Source organism: Suillus clintonianus, assembly GCF_016758775.1.
Source record: "Suillus clintonianus strain FC179 chromosome Unknown DEU56scaffold_24, whole genome shotgun sequence".
In the NCBI taxonomy this organism is placed as follows: domain Eukaryota; kingdom Fungi; phylum Basidiomycota; class Agaricomycetes; order Boletales; family Suillaceae; genus Suillus; species Suillus clintonianus.
Genome location: NW_024539248.1, coordinates 97,561 through 117,742, shown reverse-complemented (window position 1 = coordinate 117,742; position 20,182 = coordinate 97,561). Strand labels below are relative to the sequence as shown.

General features: G+C 49.4%; 7 protein-coding genes across 7 annotated transcripts; 4 read left to right on the top strand and 3 right to left on the bottom strand.

Annotated features, from left to right (window-relative positions):
* The first annotated feature begins 860 nt into the window (after positions 1 to 860).
* DEU56DRAFT_885077 (uncharacterized protein) lies at positions 861 to 2,726 on the top strand. Its single transcript, XM_041356176.1, has 3 exons — positions 861 to 1,237; positions 1,688 to 2,096; positions 2,146 to 2,726. The coding sequence occupies exons 1-3, from the start codon at positions 931 to 933 to the stop codon at positions 2,645 to 2,647; spliced, it is 1,218 nt and encodes a 405-aa protein (XP_041209954.1). The 5' UTR covers positions 861 to 930; the 3' UTR covers positions 2,648 to 2,726.
* Positions 2,727 to 3,297: 571 nt separating this feature from the next.
* On the top strand, positions 3,298 to 3,777 carry DEU56DRAFT_795136 (uncharacterized protein). Its single transcript, XM_041352825.1, has 2 exons — positions 3,298 to 3,697; positions 3,746 to 3,777. Exon 1 carries the CDS (start codon positions 3,418 to 3,420, stop codon positions 3,586 to 3,588), a length of 171 nt encoding a protein of 56 aa, XP_041209953.1. The 5' UTR covers positions 3,298 to 3,417; the 3' UTR covers positions 3,589 to 3,697; positions 3,746 to 3,777.
* On the top strand, positions 3,644 to 5,090 carry DEU56DRAFT_911201 (uncharacterized protein; the record flags this gene model as incomplete). The annotated part of the gene is made up of 9 exons (XM_041357263.1): positions 3,644 to 3,697; positions 3,746 to 3,863; positions 3,917 to 4,199; positions 4,247 to 4,369; positions 4,416 to 4,521; positions 4,598 to 4,692; positions 4,760 to 4,769; positions 4,840 to 4,987; positions 5,038 to 5,090. The coding sequence occupies 9 exons, from the start codon at positions 3,644 to 3,646 to the stop codon at positions 5,088 to 5,090; spliced, it is 990 nt and encodes a 329-aa protein (XP_041209952.1).
* Positions 5,091 to 5,447: 357 nt separating this feature from the next.
* On the bottom strand, positions 5,448 to 9,150 carry DEU56DRAFT_900535 (TPR-like protein; the record flags this gene model as incomplete). The annotated part of the gene is made up of 2 exons (XM_041356517.1): positions 9,081 to 9,150; positions 5,448 to 9,020 (listed from the first exon to the last, which is right to left on the bottom strand). Exon 2 carries the CDS (start codon positions 8,937 to 8,939, stop codon positions 5,448 to 5,450), a length of 3,492 nt encoding a protein of 1,163 aa, XP_041209951.1. The 5' UTR covers positions 8,940 to 9,020; positions 9,081 to 9,150.
* A 1,408-nt stretch (positions 9,151 to 10,558) lies between these two features.
* Positions 10,559 to 11,875, bottom strand: DEU56DRAFT_268028 (isoprenoid synthase domain-containing protein). Its single transcript, XM_041345376.1, has 4 exons — positions 11,549 to 11,875; positions 11,203 to 11,491; positions 10,811 to 11,147; positions 10,559 to 10,746 (listed from the first exon to the last, which is right to left on the bottom strand). The coding sequence occupies exons 1-3, from the start codon at positions 11,611 to 11,613 to the stop codon at positions 10,896 to 10,898; spliced, it is 606 nt and encodes a 201-aa protein (XP_041209950.1). The 5' UTR covers positions 11,614 to 11,875; the 3' UTR covers positions 10,559 to 10,746; positions 10,811 to 10,895.
* Positions 11,876 to 13,843: 1,968 nt separating this feature from the next.
* On the bottom strand, positions 13,844 to 17,163 carry DEU56DRAFT_885069 (TPR-like protein; the record flags this gene model as incomplete). Its single annotated transcript, XM_041356175.1, has 2 exons — positions 17,079 to 17,163; positions 13,844 to 17,016 (listed from the first exon to the last, which is right to left on the bottom strand). The coding sequence occupies exon 2, from the start codon at positions 16,925 to 16,927 to the stop codon at positions 13,844 to 13,846; it is 3,084 nt and encodes a 1,027-aa protein (XP_041209949.1). The 5' UTR covers positions 16,928 to 17,016; positions 17,079 to 17,163.
* A 1,188-nt stretch (positions 17,164 to 18,351) lies between these two features.
* Positions 18,352 to 19,167, top strand: DEU56DRAFT_855307 (uncharacterized protein). Its single transcript, XM_041355244.1, has 2 exons — positions 18,352 to 19,091; positions 19,152 to 19,167. Exon 1 carries the CDS (start codon positions 18,632 to 18,634, stop codon positions 18,854 to 18,856), a length of 225 nt encoding a protein of 74 aa, XP_041209948.1. The 5' UTR covers positions 18,352 to 18,631; the 3' UTR covers positions 18,857 to 19,091; positions 19,152 to 19,167.
* The last annotated feature ends 1,015 nt before the right edge of the window (positions 19,168 to 20,182 follow it).

The window sequence follows — 20,182 nt, the reverse complement described above, 5'->3', positions numbered from 1 at the left end:
TCGTAGCTGATGCAGGACACTGGGTATTACGAAGGCGTTAGACCATTTAGTCAGGCAAGATCAAGAACCTTCTCGCCAGCAACAAGGAGAACATGCTTCGCCTATCGCAGGACGATTCAGGGCGCTTCATTACACGTGTCTTCTGCTTCCATCACAGGTATGTGTTGCGGCGGTCAGCTCAAGCATGTTCTTGATCCATTTATGAACAAGAACTGAACCCTGGCGTAGCACGGAGATATTTTGGCGCTTGGCTATCTACATGAGGTGTCTTGTGTCATGGTACGACAAGATCATTCCAGACACCTTTTGCCTGTCGACGGGAATGAAATGACCTTCAGATTCACTGTGACCCAAGCTGGGATCAAGCTCTAGGCACAACGCAAACGCTGATGAGAAAGATACCTCACGAACAGTGCGGCGCCCAATGTGGGTTTACATTCCTACTACTCTCTGATCGTGTGTCAATCACTAGTATATAGTACTGCTTCTCCTCCTTGACGATCGGGCAACATGCTGCCTGCCCTCGTACGAGTCATATAATGTCTACAGCTTCTTACGAGCTGCGAGGTCCTCGTCGGCGCCTGTGGTACATCAGAAGATCCGCAACAGATGATTCTTGATGCTCCACTACAACCGTGCCACTCCAAGATGGGTCGGGAACGTGTAGAGACTGCATGCTGTGTCACAGCCGGAGAGTCGATCTTTGACGTGTTGATCTGACTGATATGTGGCGTTCATTCATACCTCAAATTACAATGCTACTAATGTGGCACGATACATCCTTGCGCTTGCCATGATGCAAACACCAGGTAAGCTTGCTGTCAGGGTTTCATTGTACTGCCTTGAGAAGACGCTCGCCAGCAGGTCAAATACCCATAGTGAGCAGGATATACAAACCGCAATATCTCCACCCCAACGTGACATCCAATAATGCGCTTACTTCTATTCATGATCCTCTACCTCGCTGGAGTAATCCAAGCCGCACCTACTACCAATGCAACTACTATCAGCGAGGATTTTGAAGCACCGTCATTCACGAATCGAACCCTGTGGAACATCATCTCGAGCTCCGTTCTCACTCTCTTCGCATGTATATACAGTGCCATCCATCCTAATATTCCGAGTCCCAAGGACAGCCTATTTCGTATCCTATGGCGGCGACTCGGGACCATGATTATGGCACTAATCGCTCCTGAACTGATCGTCGTATGGGCTATGCGCCAGTGGATGGGCGCTCGTCATGTTACGAAACAGTTCAAGGAGTCAGGGTATTTCAATGTTCCTCGGCCGCAGGAGCAGTCTGAAAGTGAGTTGTGCTTTCTGAAATTGGATATGTTCCTCGGACAACTCACCACGCCCGTCCTTAGATTATGAGTTGGCTGAAGTGCCTGCAGAGCAACTTCAACGTGAGCTCGACATTTTATCTTACATTCTGAATATGTCGTGATTCACTTGCTTCTGAAGATCATGATAGAGCCCGGCTTCTCGTTGCGCCTGGTGAAGGTGAACCATCTGTACTGGTGTTTCTTCGGCAGTTCATAGTACTCCAGTGTCCACTTCAAGATACGGGGGAACTCATGCTCTTGCGAAACCATTCAAAAAGTTGATTGAGGCTTACATCTCAGATCAATCCGAAGGCACGCCTTATTTTTGCTCTCCCAAATGTTTGACTGATGTGTATCCTTAGATTACGCGTGGACTCAGACGCACAGCTTCTTTGTGCTGATGGGCGGGTTCATGCTTTATAAGGACGGGAAACCCCACCATACACTACTGCCTAACAAGGTTCTCGGGCTGATACGTAAAGGGTGTATTGATGCCCCTACCCTAACGGCAAAGGAGATCAACGACCGGAGCAAAGGCAATGTGATATCGAAAGGATTGATCATACTTCAGGTGGCCTGGTTCATTCTGCAGCTCCTCTCTCGCGCGATTTATCGCCTCGAAACGACCCAGCTGGAAACAGGGACGCTCGCTTTTGCGGTTCTGAATTTCCTGACCTATGCGCTATGGTGGAATAAGCCTCTCAATGTTCAGTGTCCATATCGGTTGTACTGGATGTCGACAGTGTCAAAGCCAGAGGACCACATTGATGTGTATGTCTGCGTCTAGATTGATTATTCCGTTATTTACTATCTACCTCAGTGTCTCTGATGATAATGAAGACCATGTGCTTATCACGATCTATAAGGCAACCTTCGCTCCATTTATGGAACTGATGAGCTTAAACGTTCCCACGCGTCAGCTCCGAGTTCCTACATTTGATGGCAGCATCAAACTAGAAGAATCGGACACGGATATTCTTGTATTTGCCGGAGTTCTGATTGCGACGATCTTTGGCGGCATCCATTGTACGGCTTGGTTTTTTGCCTTTCCTACATATCGGGAGCAGGTCCTGTGGCGCGTCAGTGCCGTCGCTATAACTTGCACACCCTGGATTGAAATTCTAATATATGTTGCAATTAGCATGGATGTTATAACGAATTTCATAGGTGGTATGATGACTGTTGTTGTTATGTACATATTTGTCCTGTTGTACATTGTATCTCGTGGCATGCTCTTGGTACTTATGTTCACGACATTACGCCATCTTCCTGTTGACGCATACACGACGGTGTCGTGGATTAGTGTTGTGCCGCACTTGTAGTTTGCTTACTTTCATACTTTTGTAATCATACTCAGGATTACAGGCAGTATCATAGTACGCAAAAATTGTATATCAGGAAAGAAAACTCTCAAGTCCCAGAACCAGACGAAATAGAAGAATGAATTGTGCTTGTAGCCTCCAAGACTCAACACGTTGTACAGGAAGAGAAGGACCTGGAGCGTGTCGATGTCCCAACGCCTCCTTCACCCACCCCACCTCCAAAGGCCAAGATCCACCAGTCATGCATGGCCTATCTGTCTCGCTACAACATACAACACAAAGTTTCTTCACGAGTTTGTGCCGTCTACTTAGTCTAAGACCGATTCAGAACACGTGCCACATTTTCGACATCCTCACTGGCCGGGCGGCACCTAAGTTAGCTGGCAATCAGCGCCTTATTACATATTCTTCGGGATACTAACAGAGGCAGAGAATAGCGTGTCTTCGAATGCGTCTCCAAGGAGAGGAACTCGACGTTTTACGGATTTGGAGGCTAATACGAGAGGAAGGCTAATACGGTCTTGCTGCAGGTTCTCAAGGCAACTGCAGTGCACGCAAAACCGAACCAGAACCACACGCACATTGCTCGCAAAAGATTCTTACACACTCACACCAACATTAGCACAACCAATGATTCATACACAATGATACATTCATCCATGCTCCTCACAGGACTCGTGGTAGTTCGAGAATGGCTTCATGAAACCGCCCCATAACTGCAACATCCAGGAGTCACCACAGGATACTGGAGGTTTACGAAACATAATGTTATGCAGGCTCTACGCACAGGCTCAGGAATCAGAGACGGTCTGGTGAAAGAGCTAGATTCTGATGCCATGAACAAAGGTGATGGTCGATCATTAACAGCTGATGACGGCTTGAGCCAAATAATAGCCTGTCGAAGCACTAACAGAAACGCGATCTTTTTGAGAAAAGCCTAGCACAAGCGCTCTATTCATTTGTTCGTGCCGGTAGATTGGATGAGGCAGTCGAATTATGCAGAAAAGCACATCAGTCTGCGAGTATCCGGTTTCAGGGCGAGAGTTATTGGTAAGTCAAGCTCTACGTATCATCTGTACATCTCTCATCCTCCAACAGCAAACGCGCAACGAGATGACGACGGCATCGATGACGCTGAAGATGCCGAAGGATGGCAAGGGAACCCATGTCGAAATCAACATGCGCAAGAGCAGCCCTGAATGTGCGCCATTCAACCGTATGTGTGCCATTTTGTCAACGTGTCCTTCAAGCCCCACCTCCCCGATCCAGAGAGCATTCTCTGTGCAGCTCTTGCGCCCTGCCCGCAAACATTCAGTGTCCTGAAGTCTGCATGTCGGACATGCGAAGACCACCTATGGGCGCAGATCAGTATCCTATGCGAGGAGAAACAGACCGCAGACATGATGAAACTAGATGGTGGGTTCTGGGATGGAGGCCTGGCAATATTAGAAAATATGCCTTCGCCACCGTCTAAAGAGGAAGGTGCAGCTGAGGAAGAAGAGTGGGAAGCAACATCTGCATTAGAACCAGGTAGCGTCCACGTGGAGGACAGGTACAGTGTACATACGCGTCTATTTCCTTGTGCTGACCGTTAGTCAGTCTCACCGCAGATCACGCATTCCACGTCTCTCAGCCGGTGATCATCCTTGATCAGACAAATTCCTTGCTCGAAACCTTCGCAACTGGACTCGGGGATGGAAACTTTGATCCGGATTCATCAGAGTAAGTCGAAATAACGTGCGCTTGACATTCTCTAACAAAGCAGCAGGTATCCCATAATGACGCGTTTTTCGCCCACCTGTCTTTATTTGCAGACGTTCGACATTCTGGTGTCGCCACTCGCGACTCAAGTCATTCTTGAGCCTTACCTACAAGTGTAGGAAGTGAGAGTTTGTCCTTAGTCGTTATGTTCTGCACTAATTTCCTTGTCAGGCTGCGGGCCAACGATAGTTGATTACCATGTATGCCGGCGCACCAGGAGACATCGGAGTCGCGCGATATGCGATGTTCTTGACTTCGCCCGAAATTACCACGGACATTGACTCGTGCGCGAGAGCATGGTCTAGACGTTCACAAAGTGGCGATCGTCACTGCAGAGCGAACAATTGATAGAGCGTTCGAGGTTGGTGTTACGTGTATCTCACGAAAATCATGTGCTGAACACTACTTGTCAACTTCTACCTCTAATGAAGGGACCGATCCTTTCTGTCATTGCGCTGCAGGCCACTCCCTCATATATCGAGCTCCTGCTGTTTCGTTCCATAGAGTGGATGACGTTCGAGGACGGAACGCATGGCACTGCGCCGGAACAGGCGACTGCCATTTTGCGATACTTCCCAGGTAAGCTTGTTCGCAAAGTTCTACTACCATGGCTTAATGTATGGCTTCAGGTGCGGGGAGGGTTTTGCTTGTAAAGGACATTGTGGAGATGCTTCCGCGTTAATTCGCCTTCATCGACCAGCCTGAGGAATGAGCGACAGAATATCTTCACCACATGCAAGTTCTTCACGATCTGGGATACGCATCTCAAGAGCATATCCCAGAGTAAGTATAACTCCGCGTAATTGCAGAGAGAGATCTTATCAAAGAAAAATTGCGCACAAAGTTCGGTGTAAACAGCTAGCTTATTTATATGTTGGACAAAGCAATATATATTTTATTCAATGGAACGGTGTACACAATGCAAAAACAAAAGTATCGTGAAGACATGATGCGAGTAACTGAGATCCAGGTGGGACAATAGGGGAATGAAAGCAATCAAGATAACAGAAAATGCAATTCATATGACGAATCAACCAAACTAGACACCTATGTGAACAAATACAATCTGCTGCTCTAGTGGAATCTTCTTGCGCAACGATTTCACAGCCTTGTGCAACGCTACCGCAGCCCGTGTGCAGTCCAATCTCCCTGAGTCATCAACCATCTTGCGGTAAAAAAGAGACACAACCTGCAGTGCAACCTCGTCGTCAACAGACCACATGGAACCTATGACACTGCGAAATCCGGAGAATTGCATTGCCGCAGCGAGATGCATCAACTCGTCGGGACTCTTCTCATCGCCCACGGTAGTGTGGCAGGCCGATAAGAATGCAAATTCCGGATTCTGCCAGTTGGATCGGATGATGTCCTTGATCATCAACGGTCCATCGCGCATCGCGAAGGAAGAGTCGAACGGTTGTGTCCGATCCGGCATTCCATGGCAGGCGAGATGGAGCCACTGGTTTTGGTTTAGAGCATCGAGTGCACCCTGCACTGTTGCGTCGCCGTCTCGGAGTGGTGTGAAGGATGACACGATGGGTAGAAGACACTGAGATATGGCGTCTAACTCAGGAGCGACATGTCTGAGTTCCTTCCCTCTGTCCGGATTCGCTTGACCAATTGCAACAAAATGTTGTGTTGACGCATATCGAGAAACGCGCTTTCTCGCACGAACTAGTGTTGCCAAAGTGGGGGTATAAGAGGAGATGTAAATCTGAGACAGGTTATCTCTCCCCCTCTCGTAGGGTCCTGCTGCATGTAGAGGAAGCAGAGTGAATTCAGCCGTGGGACACCACCAGATACGCGAGCCAGGGTGAACATTTGACACCCTAAGGGCTTGGACCACGGGGTCGACGACATGATGCCAGAGCTTGCGTAGGATGCCCACGAGCTGGAGTTGATTATTGGAACAACCGAATTGCTCTGCGACAGACTGAAACTCGGAGGACAGCTCGGAGACTTTGTTCTGCATGATATCAAGTGGAACGTGGACAGGATCGTGGCTGCTTGAGACGATTAGGGCGTCACAGCCGTACCGACTAGCATTGACAATGATGACCGGACCCTCTTCAGCGGCTTTCCGGAGGTCAGAAAACAGTGGGGGCAGGAGAAACCGAGAAAAGTCAGGCTGCATGCGGATGCGGGAGACAACATCATTCCATTGCATGGTCAGTTGTCGAATTTGTGGGGACTGATCTTTATTAGACTGATCGAATGCGCTGCGAAGGCCAAAGCTCAGCTGTTTGAACTCTTTCTCCAAGGCTGCGCCGGTGTCACCGGACAGGGAAAGTTCATCGAGCGGTGGGCGTAAGCGTGCCAACTGGGTCCAGAATACTGCACGGCCTTGCTCCACCATTTCAACAGCAGTTGTGAGCGCACCAAGACGAACACTGCACGAGAAAGCGTCCATGGCGAGCGAAGCTGTGGCCATCTTGACGACATCAAAATGGCGTGGAGAAGTCGACAATATAGTAGCATGATGATCTAGGAATTTCAATGCAGTTTGATAGGCAAGCAATGCAGAGTCATGGTTCATCTCGTCGGCAGAGGTGGCCCATGACTTGGCAGCAGTAAGATCCGTACGCGAGACTGCATGAGATAGGTAGGAAAGTTGCACATACAGTCTAAATGCTTCATCTAAATCGAACTGGGTGCCCCACTGCTTGAATCTGTCTTGAAGACCGATGGCAAGATTGTAGAGAGATGATGATCGATCAGAATGACCGGGGGGACGAAGGAGTAGTGCAGCGCGATAGAGCTCGATGGCCTCGTCAAGGTCAGACGGGACACCCCGCTGCTCGAATCTGTCTTTAAGGCTGATGGCAAGATTGTTGAGAGATAATGATCGAAGTGAATGACTGGGGGGACAAAGGAGTAGTGCAGCCCGATGGAGCTCGATGGCCTCGTCAAGGTCAGACGGGACGCCCCGCTGCTCGAATCTGTCTTGAAGGCTGATGGCAAGATTGTTGAGAGACGTCGGTCGATCAGAATGACCGGGGGGACGAAGGAGTAATGCAGCCCGATGGAGCTCGATGGCCTCGTCAAGGTCAGACGGGACGCCCCGCTGCTCGAATCTCTCAACAAGGCTGATGGAAAGATTGTTGAGAGACGATGATCGAAGTGAATGACCGGGGGGACGAAGGAGTAGTGCAGCCCGATGGAGCTCGATGGCCTCGTCAAGGTCAGACGGGACGCCCCGCTGCTGGAATCTGTCAGCAAGGCTGTTTGCAAGATTGTCGAGAGACGACGATCGAAGTGAATGACCAGGGGGACAAAGGAGTAATGCAGCCCGATGGAGCTCGATGGCCTCGTCAAGGTCAGACGGGACACCCCGCTGCTTGAATCTGTCTTGCAGACTGAGGGCAAGACTGTCGAGAGACGATGATCGATCAGAATGACCGGGGGGACGAAGGAGTAGTGCAGCCCGATGGAGCTCGATGGACTCGTCAAGGTCAGACGGGACGCCCCGCTGCTCGAATCTGTCATGAAGGCTGTTTGCAAGATTGTTGAGAGACAATGATCGATCAGAATGACCAGGGGGACGAAGGAGTAGTGCAGCCCGATGGAGCTCGATGGACTCGTCAAGGTCAGACGGGACGCCCCGCTGCTGGAATCTGTCAGCAAGGCTGTTTGCAAGATTGTCGAGAGACGACGATCGAAGTGAATGACCAGGGGGCCAAAGGAGTAATGCAGCCCGATGGAGCTCGATGGCCTCGTCAAGGTCAGACGGAACGCCCCGCTGCTTGAATCTGTCATGAAGGCTGTTTGCAAGATTGTTGAGAGAAAATGATCGATCAGAATGACCAGGGGGACGAAGGAGTAGTGCAGCCCGATGGAGCTCGATGGCCTCGTCAAGGTCAGACAGGACACCCCGCTGCTCGAATCTGTCTTGAAGGCTGATGGCAAGATTGTTGAGAAACAATGATCGAAGTGAATGACCGGGGGGACAAAGGAGTAGTGCAGCCCGATGGAGCTCGATGGCCTCGTCAAGGTCAGACGGGACACCCCGCTGCTCGAATCTGTCTTGAAGGCTGATGGAAAGATTGTTGAGAGACGATGATCGAAGTGAATGACCGGGGGGACAAAGGAGTAGTGCAGCCCGATAGAGCTCGATGGCCTCGTCAAGGTCAGACGGGACGCCCCGCCGCTCGAATCTGCCATGAAGGCTGTTTGCAAGATTGTTGAGAGACGATGATCGAAGTGGATGACCGGGGGGACGAAGGAGTAGTGCAGCCCGATGGAGCTCGATGGCCTCGTCAAGGTCAGACGGGACGTCCCGCTGCTGGAATCTGTCTTGCAGACTGAGGGCAAGATTGTTGAGAGACAATGATCGATCAGAATGACCGGGGGGACGAAGGTGTAGTGCAGCCCGAAAGAGCTCGATGGCCTCGTCAAGGTCAGACGGGAAGCCCCGCTGCTCGAATCGGTCAGCAAGGCTGTTGGCAAGATCGTTGAGAGTTGTTGATCGATCAGAATGACCGGGGGGACATCTCTGCAAGGCCGCTCGACACTTTTCCACCCAGTCCGCCATGCTATGTTAATCAAGTTACACTATGGTTGTCAAGCACACAGAGAGGATGAAGCCGACGGGCGCAATTGGGCGAAGACGTCACTGTGCCTTTCATGAGTACAAAATCCAGGTAACCAGATAAGTTTGAATTGCAATGCGCACGCAAATCGAAATTATGGTAGCAACCTGGACATAAAATGGGTGAGTGCTGCAGTGCAGTACCCAAAAGGAGTCTGGTACTTGATGAGAAACTAAGTATCCTCGATGTTTCTCATCACAGGTGTTTGTGCGTGCTTAGGTAATTGGTGCTATCCTGGCAACTACAGCGCTAGCGACTCATCAATGAAACCCAGTGAGAATCGGACATTGCGAGAGACGTTCGGAGAGTGCCACATCGTGCCCAGCCAAAAAAACCGCTCTCGCATGATCTGGACAAGAAATCTGGACGAATACACGATGCAAAAGGAGTCAGCATCGTGTGTCGTCGTGCGAGGTTAGTTTAAGTTGTATTGACACGATATGGCACTTTGTTGCATTTGCTGCGAGCGGTTGATATCATGCGAGAACAGTACATATGGTATTGTTTGTAGCTACCACAGAATACAATACATTCCCTCCTGTATGAACAATAGCGTGAAAGCGGTTGAATAGCAGCAAAAAACAGTTGAATAACAGTGCAAAAACGGTTGAATGATAGCAGGAAAGCCGTCCTGGCTGCAATACGAATCAATAGTGTGAAACGGGACTCGGGAGCGACGTATACGCTCAATACAATGTGCCATCGACGACGGCCTGGACAGTGTTCTTGACCCAAATGTTCGAGATACCTGAGCAGATGTTTGGATCAGTAGCGCCACTGTAAACATGCGAAACACTCACCAATTGCGCAGCGTCCGACTTGTAAGCCTAACAGAAAGGTGAGTGCAGTACTGTAGAGTGAGAAAAAAAGCGATGACATACCTTGCGTTTCGCGTGTCGAGCGCGTCCCAGTAGACGCGGAACTCTGATGTAGTCCTGTATTTTTTGACCTGTTTGGAATGATGTGGTCCCTGTGAATTTTCGGATCAGTAGTGGATGGTACAGATGTAGTAAAAAAATGCTACTTTTGTTGCCTCTGACTCATAAGACTACAAGTGACGGGGAATTGTGCATATATGCGCCCTATACCATACAAATACATGAGTTGCATACCACTGACATCAAATAAACTTACATTGGGAATGTATCCGAATGTTTGAGATCAGGGACATCGAGTGGGCCACATTGCTACTGGATTGTATTGGTAGGCATGATGGTAGGAAATGAACATGGTTGTAAGGGAACAAGAGACGCGAAGATGGTGAAGTCGGACTTTAGACTTTAAAAGTATTGCTCGTGCTTGGCTGGTACGCTGAGCGGCAGATACAAATGCTTGCAAGTGTATCGAGTGATCGTATGCAATTCACGCAAAGTGTGTGCATTTGCATGCGCTGCGCTCGCATAAAAATGCACGTCATTTTTCTATCAACTCTATCTACATGACACGGCATGACACGGCACTTTGCGTTGTACTCTCGCACGCCCTGACACGCCCTGGCAATGTCCGATGTTCACTGGGAATGAAAATCCGTCTACAACCTTGAAACGTTTTTGGTTTTGCAGAATTTCTGCTTTTGACAGTTGGCACCTGCACGCCCACTGACATCTTGTTTCGCCCAAAGGGAACCAAATGAACACGATAAATTGTTTTCAACTTGTACAAAATGGTACACAGTCGCAAGAAGATGGCAAACGGAGAGGAAATCAATATTTAGCTTCATGGTAAGACATAGATAACAATGGTAGCCTTCTATAATACCAGTCGCCGAAATCAGAATGCATGCAACGCAGGAAAGAAGTGGGAAAAAACTCACAGAACAGAGGCTTTACAAAGTCCGTAGCTTCACAATTCTCTCCCGTGTGACAATATACGCATCCTTCCCGCAATAGCGGGCAGACTCAAAGGCCCAGTACAGTGAACCGGTAATCCAGCTCCGCAGCCCTGGAATGTGATAGCCACCTGCTTGTCAACCTCTTCTCCCCATGAGGGGAGCATAGCGAGGTTTTCTGCAAAGCGCTAGAGGAAATGTTACAAAGCTGGCCGCAGTAGTGCACAGCACCTTGCAGGTCTAAACCTTGGTCAGCCACGAGCACAGCAACCAAATTATGCGTGCTACGATGAGATTGCTCCATGGTATAGGAGAAAATGTCCTGTCAGCAACGAAGTCAATATTGTCCAGGCGTCAACGACAGAATATGGTATTACATTGGACCAAGAAACAAAATCATTGGTAGCCTCTTCCAGTGCCATGATAACCGGATCCGAGACTACTTCGTCAGGGAGATCAATCCCACTTACGAATTCAACGAGGGCAAAGTAGGCCATGCAGCCGCTCAAGTCGCGCCTCAATTCAATGTAAGATTCGACATCGTTGACATGTCCCTTGGCACGGTTGTCCACCTCCTCAGCCGCAGAGATGAACCACAAGTCCATTGTGTGGATAAAGCGCTCGGTGCAGCCAGGGCCACCCGTCTCCCTAAAACGACCGAAGAATCTGAAGACCTTAAGATGCTCAGAATGCGTGTGTGTGTGATGGAAAAAACAGACGCACGCTTTGCACATCCTTGCACTGTATCTTTCCGTTTGGAAGTTGATGGGATCGCAGAACACAGCCATACAACAATCGCGTACTCCCCACGCATCATTAACATCGAACCTATTGATCTCGAGCCAGGTCTAATTTGAACGACCAGTTCAGGAAGTCCGAGCAGACTTTAAGATGGAAAGCATCTGCATCAGGGTGGCAAGCTGAAGCGAATCCACCTGCCCGCACGCTGGTATATTTAGTAATATCGAACTCTACTCGATGTGCTTCGTCACAAAGCCATTGTGCAGAAGCAAGAGAGACCGAATCACGGTGAGGATTTAGTCGAATGGGGTAGCAGCAATCGCTGAAGAAGTCGGGTATAATGAATTCTGCGGGCTCCGAGTCTGAAGAAGTCGTGGTGCAGGTTGCGGTAGGAGCTATGGAGGTTGTCGGACTCGTGTCGTGAATGTCGAGATGACCGAACGGAAAAATAAGAGATCCGGGTTATGAGACAAGTCGCTCTGAAAGAGTTTTTATAGCCATGCCAGTCTTGAAAGTGGGTGTGTCGTGCTCGCTCAGACCATCGTGTGCTTCTGAAAGGGAAAATCCACCGGTCAAGTTCGAAACCTGGGCGTAGACTCACCTACTCCAATAATCTGAATTGTGCTTCCATATGCAAGTTGAAACATTACTGCGCTAGGCAATACAGTCCCCCACGGGTCAAAGTCGAGATGATGGGGTGTTTAAACTTTAGAACAAATGACCCTGTTCATGTGCCTGCTTATGTAATGATACTTGGTGCTACCATAAAAATCATTTATCGTTTTAAAATTTATACAGTGCTAGTGAGTCATTTGCAATGGAAATCTGTCTACAACCTTGAAACGTTTTTGATTCTACTTTTGACAATTTGCACCTGCACGCCCACAGCTGACAACTCGTTTCACCCACAGGGAATGACATACACCGAATGAACATGATACATTCGCCTGCTCTAATGAAGCGTACTGAACAACTATTCTGCTAAAGGCTCGGAGATGTAGCCATGACCAGGGCATTGCGACGGCCGCATTGCCCCTAGCAGATTGTGCTCCTGCGGGATTATTGTGTACATCTCGAAGATGCAGACACTATTCATGCAGGGGCATGCAACGCTAGGCGGATCAACCGAAGGCAAAATCCTTTCGTTCTTCAATATGAAATGGAAAATAAGACGTGTTAAATTGAGGTTCTGGAACTTGGAGACCTCGTAGATTACCCTGCGTCTGGTTTTTATCAAAACGTTGATGGTCGTTTGTGAGTCCATCCTCTTCCTTCACATCAGTGGAATCGTCCCCTTGAATCAGTTCGAGATTCTCCACGGAGCGAACCTCTCCTTCCTCGCGTCTAATCTCGGTTGTGCTTTCTCACCCAACACTACATCTTTCATCGTCTTTCAGTTTCTAGGTACGTCACAGCACCCCCGCTGCCACAAGTTCCCTTACCCTCTCCAAAGCTGGTTTCGCGGGGAGTACATACACGTACGTCAAGATTGCCTCCTACTTCGGCAGCCCTAGCTGAATCGCATCTCTTTTAAAGCTTGTTGCAAAAAACGGAGGAAAGGGTAAGCCAGACATGCGCGTGCCCGCTCTTACATTCGATTCGGCTCGTCATTTGTCCCAGTGGAATTAATGTGAGATCATCGCTTTTATCTTATATGTTGTTCTTGATCTGATCTGATCTACATGATGCAGTTGGTACGGCTGGTCTGCCCAAGCCAAAATCCACTTCATGATGCCCATCATCGGCACCGCTATCCTTGGATTCGGATTATTGACAACTTTGTGGGTGTGTCCATATCAGTAACATAGCACCATAACGTTGACGGCTAACCTCTTGAAAATGTGAAGCCTCCAACTGTACCTCGTAGACACGTTTACTTATGCTGCGAGCATAACCGCAGCTGCTTTTGTGAGTTCTCCCTTCCCTCAATCGTAATCTTAATCTTAATTTTGTCGACGTGCACTCTCAATTCTCCCTGACGTTCACTGAACACATCAGACCTTCTGCTCACTCCTCGCATTCACATTCCCTTCCCTATCTGGATATATTACCATGGGGAACGTATGTGTCTGTATGACGATTTCTTTTGGGAAGTACCTGCGAAAGAGTGAATCCCATTCAATGTAACAGTGCATGCAGCATCATTTAGTTCAAAAATTGAATTATAGTGCAGACATGATCTGAATAACCGAGATCTAGGTGAGACAGCGTAGGAATGAAAGCAATCAGGACCACAGAACATGAAAATATAATCATACAGCAAATCCGAGCCTCAAACTAGACCCCTATGTGAATAAAGACGATCTGCTGTTCTAGTGGAATCTTCTTGCGTAACGATTTCATAGCCTTGTGCAAAGCTACCGCAGCGCGTGTGCAGTCCAATCTCCCTGATCCATCGACCAGGTTGCTATAAAAACCAGTTACAACCTGCCGTGCAACCTCGTCGTCGACAGACCACATGGAACCTATGACACTGCGAAATCCGGAGAATTGCATTGCTGCAGCTAGATGGATCAACTCGTCGTGACTCTTTTCGTGGCCTACGGTAGTGTGGCAAGCCGATAAGAATGCAAACTCCGGGTTCTGCCAGTTGGATCGGATGATGTCCTTGATCATCAACGGCCCATCGCGCATTGCGAAGGAAGAGTCGAACGGTTGTGTGTGATGCGGCATTCCATGGCAGGCTAGATGGAGCCACTGATTATGGTTTAGTGCATTAAGTGCACCTTGGACTGTTGCTTCGCTATCCTCGAGCGATGTGAAAGAGACTACGGGCTTGAGACGTTGAGCGACGATGGCTAACTCAGGAGCGACATGACGAAGTTCCTTCCCTCTGTCCGGATTCGCTTGACCGATGGCAACAAAATTCTGTGCGGATGTCTCTCGAGAAACCCGCTGTCTCGCCCTAATGAGTGTCGTCAAAGTGGGGGTGTAAGAGGAGATGTAAATCTGAGAAAAATTGTCTTTTTTCTTCTCGTACGGTCCTGCTGCATGTAGAGGAAGAAGCGTGAACTCAGCAGTGGGACACCACCAGATACGCGAGTGACGGTGAACTCCAGACACCTCAAGCGCTCGGACCACTGGATCAACAACACGTCTCCAAAGCTCGCGGAGGATACTGGCAAGCTTGTTTTGACAATCAATAGCACCAAATTCCTCTGCGAGGGACTGAAACTCAGAAGACAATTCGGAGACTTCGCTCCGCGCGATATCAAGCGGAACGTGGACAGGATCTTGTGCGCTGAAGATAATCAAGGCGTCACAGCCATACCGGCTTGCATTGACGATAATGACAGGACCTTCTTCAGCCGCCTTTTGTAAGTCGGAGAAAAGGGGAGGCAGGAGAAAACGAGAAAAGTCAGGCAGCATGCGGATGCGGGAGACGACATCATCCCATTGCATGGTCAGTTGTCGGATTTCCGGGGACTGATCTTCAGTAGACCGATCAAACGCGCTACGAAGGCGAAAGCTCAGCTGCTTGAACTCTCCCTCCAAGGCCGCGCCAGTGTCACCGGACTGGGACAGTTCATCGATTTGTGAGCTTAAGCGTGCCAACTGGGTCCAGAATACTGCACGGCCTTGCTCTACCAGTTCTACAGCAGTCGCCAGCTTGCCATGACGAACACCGCACGAGAAAGCGTCCATGGAAAGTGAAGCGGTGGCCATCCTGACGACATCAAAATGGCGTGGAGAAGTCGACAATATAGTAACACGCTGATCTAGGAATTTCAATGCAGTTTGATAGGCAAGCAATGCAGAGTCGTGGTTCATCTCCTCGGCAGAGGTGGCCCATGACTTGGCAGCAGTAAGATCCATATGAGAGACTGCATGAGATATATGAGAGACTTGCGCATACAGTCCAAATGCCTCATTAAGGTCAGCCGGGATGCCCCGCTGCTTGAATCTGTCTCGAAAGGCGAGGGCAAGATGGTTGAGAGACATTGATCGATCAGAATGACCGGGGGGACGAAGGAGTAGTGCAGCCCGATGGAGCTCGATGGCCTCGTCAAGGTCAGACGGGACGCCCCCCTGCTCGAATCTGTCGTGAAGGCTGATGGCAAGATTGTTGAGGGACGATGATCGAAGTGAATGACCGGGGGAACGAAGGAGTAGTGCAGCATAATGGAGCTCGATGGCCTCGTCAAGGTCAGATGGGACGCCCCGCTGCTTGAATCTGTCATGAAGGCTGTTTGCAAGATTGTTGAGAGACGATGATCGATCAGAATGACCGGGGGGACGAAGGAGTAGTGCAGCCCGATGGAGCTCGATGGCCTCGTCAAGGTCAGACGGGACGCCCCGCTGCTCGAATCTGTTTTGAAGGCTGTTTGCAAGATTGTTGAGAGACAATGATCGATCAGAATGACCGGGGGGACAAAGGAGTAATGCAGCATGATGGAGCTCGATGGCCTCGTCAAGGTCAGACGGGACGCCCCGCTGCTCGAATCTGTCATGAAGGCTGATGGCAAGATTGTTGAGAGATGATGATCGATCAGAATGACCGGGGGGACAAAGGAGTAGTGCAGCCCGATGGAGCTCGATCGCCTCGTCAAGGTCAGACGGGACGCCCCCCTGCTCGAATCTGTTTTGAAGGCTGTTTGCAAGATTGTTGAGAGACGTTGATCGAAGTGAATGACCGGGGGGACGAAGGAGTAGTGCAGCCCGATGGAGCTCGATGGCCTCGTCAAGGTCAGACGGGACGCCCCGCTGCTCGAATCTGTCTTTGAGGCTGATGGCAAGATTGTTGAGAGACAACGATCGATCAGAATGACCAGGGGGACAAAGGAGCAGTGCAGCATGATGGAGCTCGATGGCCTCGTCAAGGTCAGACGGGACGCCCCGCTGCTTGAATCTGTCTTTAAGGCTGATGGCAAGATTGTTGAGAGACGATGATCGAAGTGAATGACCGGGGGGACGAAGGAGTAGCGCAGCCCGATAGAGCTCGATGGCCTCGTCAAGGTCAGACGGGACGCCCCGCTGCTCGAATCTGTCATGAAGGCTGTTTGCAAGATTGTTCAGAGACGATGATCGAAATGAATGACCGGGGGAACGAAGGAGTAGTGCAGCCCGGTAGAGCTCGATGGCCTCGTCAAGGTCAGACGGGACGCCCCGCTGCTTGAATCTTTCATGAAGGCAGAGGCCAAGATTGTTGAGAGACACTGATCGAACAGAATGACCAGGGGGACGAAGGAGTAGTACAGTCCGATAGAGCTCAATGGCCTCATCAAGGTCAGCCAGGGTGCCATGCTGGTCAAATTTGACATGAAAGCTGACAGCAAGATTGTGGAGAGTTGTTGATCGATTAGAATGACCGGGGAGACACCTCTGCAAGACCGCTAGGCACTTTTGCACCCAGATCGCCATGCTACGGTAATCAAGTTACACTATGATTGCCAAGAACACAGAGAGGGTGAAGCCGACAGGGCGGCAATTGGGCGAAGACGTCCGAGTCACTGTGCCTTTCATGAGTACAACATCCAGGTTAACAGATATTTGAATTGCAATGCACGCGCACATAGAAATTATGGTAGAAACCTGGACATAAAATGGGTGAGCACGCAGTGCAGTACCCAAGGGGAGTCTGGTACTTGATGTGAAACTATCCTCGATGTTATAAAATCGTTCATATCACAGGTGTTCATGTGCGTGCTTATGTAATGATCCTTGGTGCTACCTTGACAACCACATCGCTAGCGACTCGTCAATGGGAATCCGGCTACAACCTTGAAATGTTTTTTTGATTCTGCTTTGACAGTTGGCGCCTGCACGCCCACTGACATCTCGTTTCACCCAAAGGGAATGGTGTACACCGAAGGAGCACGATACATTGTTTCAACTTGTACAAAATTCCTTCTATATTGCCAGTCGTCGCAATCAGAATCATGCAACACAGGAAAGAAGTGGAAAAAAACTCACATAGAACAGAGGCTTTACAAAGGCCGTACCTTCACAATTCTCTCCCGTGTGACAATATGCGCATCCTTCCCAAAATAGCGGGCGGACTCAAAGGTCCAGTGCAGTGAACCGGCAATCTAGTTCTGCAAACCATGACCTTAGCGGATCTGTTCACCGACGGCGATTGACGTACCCTTCTAGTGATCTAAGATCTGTTCGTTGATTTGTGTAGGCGCCATCATTCATGATACCATAAGTAGGGTACCAGAAAATCTATAGCGGATCCGCTAGATAAGCCGTGGCGTAAGGACAACTGGAAAAATACCAAGAACAAAGCATCCTGGCAGCAGGATGCATTAGTGTAATTTCCAAGTTTTAGTAAATCTTGGTGAGGGTAACGTACCGTACTACGTGGTACTTGCTAACTCATCTTGGGTGAACCAATTGAGAGGAATAGAAAGTCTAAGGTTAGCAGGTTTCTGAGTGACGTTGTCGATGGTTCTTGATGGCAAACGTCAGGGAGCGTATACATCCCTCGCACGATACCCATATTGACACTCTCATAAGACGAGGTGCACTGCTGACATGCACGCTCGCGCCGCACAGGTCGAAGTCGGAGTCCACATAGGTTATTTGTACTGTTTTTGAATGAAGACAGAGATTGAGTTGGAGTGGGATCTAACGGTTTAATTAAGGACGAAGCGCTAATGTCGAGTTGTCCGGCAGTAAGGGCTCAGGTAAATTGCCGCATCACTGCCGCAACTTGCCGCACCCTACCGCACCACTGTCGCACCCATACCAAATCATAAGTACTACACTTATTTTCAGCCTGCACTGTTCTCGTGCACCAAATAAATGAACTAGGAGTGTTTCTCGTCTGACTCCTTAATTATCCACTTCACACTAATGCATTTGAGAGTCTGAATTCAGAGAACAATTTTGAGCATGTTGCGGCACGGATGCGGCACTGGGTGCGGCAGACATGTCCCTGGTGCAGCTAAATGAATTATCAATTGGCTGAACTGTGCTACATATGCACATGCTTGCACTGTCGTAGTTTCGAAGCGCAAGAAAAACTTACTCCAGGAGCCAGCCCAAAATATCCTCATTGAACGTCGCTCGTCAGGACCTGACGTGAACTCAGTTCCTACTCCCGAAGAGCAAGAAAACACGATGCTCCAGGCTGCCTGGCTTGACCTCCAACTCAGATATGATCTGACCTCGATGGATATAGACGTCGACTTGGAGTGTCTTGGCGTACTGGAACAGCAGATGTTCGAGCTCTCGTTGGCTGCAGGAGCTGCAGGAAATGAACAATGGGGAAAAGATGCTGGTGCACACCAAGACCGATGGAATCCCTATGAGGGATTCCCTGAGCACTGGAATCATGGCGACTGAGATTCATACGCACCAGAATTTGAAGGAGAAGTAGACGTGCGTCATCATCGCTTTTCATCACAGATCAGTCTGACATGGTTTGACTAATAGTGTGGACCGAACTTCAGCGAGGGAAGTGAGCTTGACATAGTTAAGAAAGAGAAACACACCAAAAAAACCAAACCGCGGCCACGACCAAGGAAGATACACAAGGCTTCATAGGCTGGGGCCTCGTAGTAGTAGTTTGTACTCTGAAATGAACGAGACTCAGTTTGCAAGGACAAAAGGCCACACAGATATGACATACATACCTTAAAGCCCCGGTATCCGTTTGCGCAGGTTGCTGCAGAACGTGGTCGAGGAGATGTGTGACAGTGAAGTCAGGCAAGGCATGCAACCAGCAAAGACAGGTGTTGAATGATAGGCGGAGGCATCGAGGCGCCAAACCTGACAGGCGCGAGCCTATGTGAGGGGTCGTTGAGTCTTCTCACCAAGTTTCGCGCAGCTGCTCATAACGGTGCTGCAAGTGGACTTGATAAGAAGGGTGGTTTGGTGTCGGTGCAGTGGTGCGGTAGTGCACAGCCACTGCCGCACCCAACAACAGAATTGCCGCACCGTGCCGCATCACTACCGCATCACTGCCGCACCCATCAAGTACATATATCACTGTAGTACCACTGTTAGCCTTACACAAACACCTGGAATATAGTATTACTTATTCTTAAATCATATTTCAGACAGTTGCGTACGACTTAGACGTATTGTAGAGGCATATAAGACATTATTGAGTAGGGTGCAGCAGGGTGCGGCACAGATGCGGCAATTTCCTAAGGCCCCGGCAGTAACCGAGCAGATGAACCTCAGGTTCATTGGCGCAGACCCTGAACTGCGCTGATACAGTGGAACAGATAGAGGCCCTCCATTTGCAGATGCGGCCCATCTACATTCCAGTGTCACCGCTCGCCACTCAAGTCATTCTTGAGCCTTACTTCAAAGTGTAATAAGTGAGAGTTTGTCCTTAGTCGGTTTGTTCTGCACTCATTTCCTTGTCAGGCTGCGGGCCAGCGATAGTTAATTACCACGTATGCTGGCGCACCAGGAGACAACACAGTCAAGCGATATGTGATGTTCTTGACTTCTCTCGAACTCATCGCACACATTAGACGTTCACAAGTTCGAGGTTGGTGGGATGTGCATCTCACGAAGCTCGGGTGCTGAACACTGACTACTTCCAGCTTCTACCCCAAATGAAGGGATCACTCCCTTCCGTCATTGCGTTGCAATCCACTCCCTCAGATATCGAGCTCCTGCTGTTTCATTTCATAGAGTAGACAGCGTTCGAGGATG